General features: G+C 49.3%; 1 protein-coding gene across 4 annotated transcripts in view; it reads right to left on the bottom strand.

Moving 5' to 3' along the window:
* meis1b (Meis homeobox 1 b) overlaps positions 1 to 6,754 on the bottom strand; it is a 110,549-nt gene that overhangs the window by 59,504 nt on the left and 44,291 nt on the right. For all 4 annotated transcript variants that reach the window (XM_035605845.2, XM_047334926.1, XM_035605846.2 and 1 more), the window contains one exon: positions 6,262 to 6,373. In XM_035605845.2, coding sequence (XP_035461738.1) covers positions 6,262 to 6,373 — 112 coding nt within the window. The remainder of the gene's footprint in view (positions 1 to 6,261; positions 6,374 to 6,754) is intronic.

Below are 6,754 nucleotides of genomic sequence, written 5' to 3' on the forward strand. Positions count from 1 at the left end.
AGTCAGCATCAAAATGCTTTCGCAGCATTCACCCTGACATTCTCCCCAGTCTCTTTTGTCTTTCTTTCAGTCTTTTTCATATATCTTTTTCTCCCTCCGCTCTCTTATTTCCGCCCCATGTTCAGGCTGTGAGGGTATCAAGGAGAGGATCATGTTTGTGTCTGCCAGCTACTGTACTGACACACACACACACACACACACCTCCAGTAGTACAGACTGCAGACTAATGAAGGGAGCAGCATCATACCTTTTATCTGCCCGCAGAGACTCACATTTAAACAGATTACCGGGAAAAGCTGGACACCGGTAAGACAATTACCGAACTGAGGATCTTCCTCGATAATGTCTAGACGACAGCTAGACAAGCAGCACACAGTAGCTACACACACACACACACACACACACACACACACACACACACACACACACACACACACACACACACACACACACACACACACACACACACACACACACACACACACACACACACACACACACACACACACACACACACACACACACACACACACACACACACACACACAGTGCTGCTTCTCCCGACGTCCATGTTTTTACTTGCAGATTAACGCATTTCTAATTTTTGGAAACACTTCTGATGTGTGCACAATTTAATGCTGGACTTTGACAAGCTGATAGTTGATCTGCTATTAAATTCGACTTTCAATGCAGCCGATACACCTTCCTATGCCTTTACAGAAGTTACTTATTAATTTAAGTGCTTTTAATTCTCTTAATAATAACTCTTTATCTCTGTTTGTTTTTCGAACAGCAGCTACTGCAATGGGAGAGGAAGGCAAGTCAGGGAGGGAAAAGCGCACACACACACACACACACGCACACAGTTCTCTCTTCCAGTCTACTGGACAATCGGACCAATTAATCGGTGACTTTGAGGGGGCCACGTGAAGCCCAGTGATTGGACGAGCCGGATCTAGCCGCTGATTGCCTGGCATCCCCTGTCCCACGTCCCCGCCTACCCCCGCCCCGGCCGCCAGAGACCGGCCAATGAGGTGCAAGAAAGCAACAGCTCCTCTCTGGGCCTGACCTTGTTTGAGGGCACAGAGGTCGGAGGGTGGATGGACGGACGGACGGAGGGATGGCAACATCGAGAACGTTGCAGTCTGATCAATTGGGGATTCACAGCCAGTGGAGGTTACATACAGTGATTCACAAGTGATGTTTTACAGAATAGTCCTGATCCCCCCGGTCTGTGTTTTTCCCTCTTTTACATGGTTCAACTCGTCGAGTACAGTAAGTATGCAGGAATTTCCATCGGACAGACTGGAACAATTAGTTTCACGGATAACAGGAGCTCATGTCCAGAATAAATTAACAATATTAAAAGAACTACAGGCACACACACACACACACACACACACACGCACACACACGCACACACACGCGCACACACACACACACACACACACACACACACACACACAGTTGAGTTCAGGTCAGTTAAATTGCAAAATAACAGTAAAAAATTTGGTGGCCAGCAATCCTCTAATCACACAAACCCCTCAGAGCTAGATATCAGACCAACAACCAGAAGAAATCTCAGGCCGGCGCTCAGACACCAGAAATGTGTATGCAAAAAGCCTCACATAACTTTACGGGCGGCTATTTGCTTTGGCGCGGCACACTGTACTCTTCACAATTGGTGATACACATCTTATATCGCCAGTCATCGCCCCACTCCCTGGCTGTTTTTCTGACACGGGGAGGGAGGGGTGGGGGGGAACCCCGCAGCTTTCAAAAACAGAGCAAACCACTCTCGAACTGGCGACCACCGCCGCCGCCGCCGCCGCCGCTGCAGCAGCTGTCTGACACTCGGTGCCTGAACGTTATGCCGTTTTCCCTTCGCACACCAGGCCCTCGGAGGAGCCCAGGGGTGCCCTTGCAAATTCGCACCGGCAAAGAGGAGCACTTCATACTGGGGGAATAAGAGAAGGCCCACCCTCGCCCACCACCCACCGCCATCGCATGCGTACAGCATGTGATCTGTTGGCTATTCCCCCCTCAGCCCTTGGAGCATTGCTCTTCACAGAAAAAGAGCCAAGACACAAGCGCCGCGCCGCGGCTTCTCCAGGGGGCTTCTGGGTATTAGACAAAGGGGCCTGTTGGTAGGAACGAGCTAGCAAACAGCTGGTCTAATAGAGTGGGACTAATGAACTGCAGGGCCGCGCTCCGACTCTCCCCGTCGAAGCTCGCTGGATGTTTACGAAGATCTCCCGGAGAAAGGGAGGAGGAAAAAAATAAATAAGAGGGCGCTCTGTCTTTGTCTGCTCTTTAGGGAGAGAGGAGACACCCAGAACTGATTTTAATGACATGTGTGAAGCAAATGTGATCCTCCCTCAAATTTCTTCTTTGTATTTTTTTTGGGACTGCCAATGGAATTCAGTGCTAAAAAATCCCATCGCCATTATGGTCAAAGCATAAACAACATAACTAAGAGCTCGGCGTGTGAGCATTGTCACCACATGCAAAAATAAAGAGTCCACATTGCCACTGGGACACGGAGCACTGCGAAACATCTGCCGATGAATAAAAGACTCATCGCCAAACATCGCATTATCGATTTGGAAAAGATTTGGAAATTCTTCTGTTGCAATCAAGCTCAAGGGGACACGCGGAATCTTACGTAACGCAGAGACCTCCTCGCGATTCCTGCAGCGCTTGGGAGGGAGAGCGCCACATTTCCGGGGGTAGAGATGGGGGATTTTTTTCTTATACCAGCGGGGCAGTGAACCGTTCAGAGCGGAGGGCAGAGCGGAGCATGTGTCTATCTCAGGAATAGCCTCAGAATAAAGCCCGGGAGAGAGAGAGAGAGAGAGAGAGAGAGAGAGAGAGAGAGAGAGGAGACGGGAGTTCATTAAATAACCGCGTTCCAACCATCTAGCGTCTTTTCCTGGGAGCTGTTTTCCTCTGCTGTCGGTGCAAGGATGGAGAGAAGAAGGGCGCGAGCATGTGCGTGGAGGAGAGAGAGACAAAACGGGGAGGGAACTGTAGAAAGACTGAGCACAAGAGGAAGGGGTACGGAGGGGTTGATCGAAGGATGGATGAGAGGAGGAAAGTAGAAGAGGAGAAAGATGGCCATTAAGCTGCGCAGCTCTACAGGCAGAGGAGGGGGGGGGTGAAGAAAGTGCAAGAGGGAGACAGAGGGAAAGGTCAGCGGGAAAGCAATCTTTTAAAGGTAGAGGAGAGAAAGAGGTACGGGGAAATAAGATTAGAAACAACAGAAAAAACATGAAGAAAAAAGGGAAGGAGGTCAGAGAAAGAGAGCGGGAAAGATGGAGAAGACGAGGGAAGGAAGTGACGACGCAGAAAGGAGGGAAGGAGGAAGAACCAGATGAGAGAAGGCGATGCTGTGGAGGTGGACGGAAAGTAAGTGAGGGGTGGATTAAGAAAAAGAGGAGATGAGAGAGAAACATGACAAGATAAGAAAAACAAAAAGAGGAAAAACAGAGATCTGACAGAGGCAGATGGGGAAGAGAGAGAGAGAGCGCAAAGGGAACAAAGAGGTGAGAGAAAGAGGAGAGAAGAAGGATAAACAAAGGTGGTGCTTTAGAGCGAGTGGGAGGCATGGAGGGGAAAAAGGGGGGGGGGGGGGGATCACGGGCACACACGGGGAGAGGGAAACCGACTGCGAGCGAAATGAAAGGGAGCGACAAGCGAGAGTAGGTGGGAGACAAGGGAAAACCGGAGAAGAGAGGGAGGATGCGAAGATGAAAGAGTGAGAGGGAGATTGAGAGAGAGGGAGGGGGGGAGGAGAGAGAGAGAGGGGGGGGGGGGGGGGGGGGGGTGAAGCTGTCGGGGGAGAGAGAGAGCGAGCAAAAAGCCAAACAGATAAATAACCAGCTTACCGGGATTACCAAGTGACTGACACACAATTTGCCAGAGCCAATATGACGTGGCAGCGATAGCGCTTAACCCATATAAACCTGAACGCAGTCCAAGATGTCCTCCGGTATTTACTGTTGTCACTGTGTCCCCGATGCTCCCCACACACTGAGTGTGTGTGTGTGTGTGTGTGTGTGTGTGTGTGCCCACATAAACAAAGCAATGTCGCACACACACACACACACACACACACACAAACACACACACACACACACACACACACACACACACACACACACACACACACACACACACACACACACACACACTGACATCAGGGTATCTGTAGGAAGAAACCAACTGAGCTGTTTAGCACTATCTGGATGAGTGTATGAGCCTGAATTAACACACACACATACACACTACACGGCCAAAAGTATATGGACGCTTGAACAAATGTGTGTTTATCGAAAGTCTGGGAATTTTCTTAAACTTAAAAAAAAAAGAGTGAACAAAAGTCGGGCAAGAAGCGATCACAGTATCGAATAGAGCAAAAGCTGTTCTGCATATATTGCTAACGGCAATAAAACTGTGAAAAATTAAAACTTACGTAAAAACGTATATGAGTCATGACGTCACCCAGCTGCAAGAGGAAAACTACACGCACAAATCGAGACTGGCTTCCAACTCTCCTGCAACACGGCGACAAATCAAAGAGACTCATTCATTATAAGCGGACACGCACACGCACACACACACACACACACAAACGCACGCATGCCTGCAAGCATGTCCACGTACACACACACACACACCACTACCCCACATTTTACCCTCTGATGAACAACAAACAAAAACCCCTACGATCGCCGGGGACAGTCGGAGGGAGAAAAGAAAGAGATGAGGAGAAAGAGAGAGATGATGATGATGACGATGATGATGAGAGATAGAGATATATCGAGAGGGAATGAGATGAGGCGGGCCGACGTCGTAAGGAGTGGGCCTATAATTGGAAAGATGTGAAAAATGAAGTGTCAGTTTGGTCAATAGAGGGCAAAGGTCGGAGGAGCAGGAGCCCAAACTCGGCACAGAGCACACTCATTAGAGCGGCCAATCAGATCTTGCCTGGCTGCCCCAGACCATTAGTCATCAGAGGTGGAAGCGTGCGTGCACACAAACACACACACACACACACACACACACACACACACACACACACACACACACACACACACACACACACACACACACACACGTACAGAGTGTTTCTTTGTCTCGCCCTGTTTGCCTCTGATTTCACATATCTTTGATGAGTTCTGTTCTCCTCTTCCACATCATCCGTCCGTGTTTTATTTTTATCTCACCTCACGTCTCACCTCTCAGTCCCTCGGCTCTCGTGACGAGGGTTTCCGAAGAGTGAGAAGGACGAACAGTGTGTGTGTGTGTGTGTGTGTGTGTGTGTGTGTGTGTGAGAGAGAGAGAGAGAGAGAAAGAGAGAGAGAGAGAGAGAGAGAGAGAGAGAGAGAGGATGAGACCGAGAGAAACAAAGAGACAGAGGGAGAGTGTGTGTGTGTGTGTGTGTGTGTGTGTGTTGTGTGTGTTGACCATATAAATGGCTGCTCGTTGGAGTGGAAGGTATGGCGCAGTTCCATGCTCCCTGCTCCCACCCAGGCTCTGCCTTCTGGCACTGGCAACCCAGCAAACTGCTCGCCTTGACATCGCCTTCAATAATATATGAAGTTGTCTTTTTTTTGCCTACAGTTTGTTTGTAGCGCCTCCCGACCCACCGCCAACCTTTTCTGCCTCTCGTCAACCCTACACTAACACACACACACACACACACACACACACACACACACAGACACACACACACACAACAAGCCCCAGCAGAGTTGTATGGTTAAAGATGGACGTATGACAATGTAAAAATATTCCTGTAATCCTGGTACTGAGAAAAAGACGGTAAATAGAAAAGCAATAGAAGAAGAGCCTACAGTCCACGATCTGGTACGAGCAGCGGTACACAAACACAAAATACGCCAAATGAAGCTAACTGCGTCCTCAAGGCCTTAAGCATGAGACAAACAGCTGCCAGGGTGGCACCAGGAAGACGAACCACACTCTACCATAGCATGTCTGCTCTGCCAAGGTCCACAGGTGACTCGGCCATGACCTCTGACCTCTCTGTGAGTTACTGGCCGCATCTCTGAGCTGTTTTGCGAAGACCGAATTAGCTTTCCAGAGTTTTCCAATCGTGCGTATATATATATATATATGTCCCTGATTTCATCTCGCTAATGTAAAATTGACACTGTGACCTCTGACTCCTCCCTCCGTCTCCTCCAGCCGACAAAGGGACGAAAGAACATGCAGGTGGAGGAAGGTTCCGTCTCGTACCCTGTTCGCTGCTGTTGTCGCCGCTGTGCGATGTGTGCCCGCCGCTGGACGGTCCCGGTGTTCCCCCGGAGCGCGTGGACGCCGTGTCGTCGTGATCTCTGTTCCAGGACGTCTGTTGGTACAGAGAGGGAGAGGGAGAAGACAGAGGAGGGGGGGGCGGTTGGTTAATTGAATGTCAGCTTGCCTGTTTTCTTCCATCAATAGTTGTGTTACTTTTATTCGTGAAAGAGTTGAATCTTCTTTTTGAAAACTTCCGTCTACATGTAGCGCACATTATGCAGGAGACGGCCCACACACACACAAAAAAAAACCTCACACTCAACAACAAAATTCATAATTCGCCAGCTCTCTAGCTCAGTCACGCAGTGTGTTTGTTTGTGTGTGTGTGTGCATGCGCGAGTCACTGTAATCGTATGGAATGAGGGGGCTCGATAAAGAGAAAAAGGCCCAGATGAATAGCAAGTGAACATGTTGTATTAGTTCCCAGCTTTCT

Source organism: Scophthalmus maximus, chromosome 10 (genome assembly GCF_022379125.1).
Source record: "Scophthalmus maximus strain ysfricsl-2021 chromosome 10, ASM2237912v1, whole genome shotgun sequence".
Classification (NCBI taxonomy): Eukaryota; Metazoa; Chordata; class Actinopteri; order Pleuronectiformes; family Scophthalmidae; genus Scophthalmus; species Scophthalmus maximus.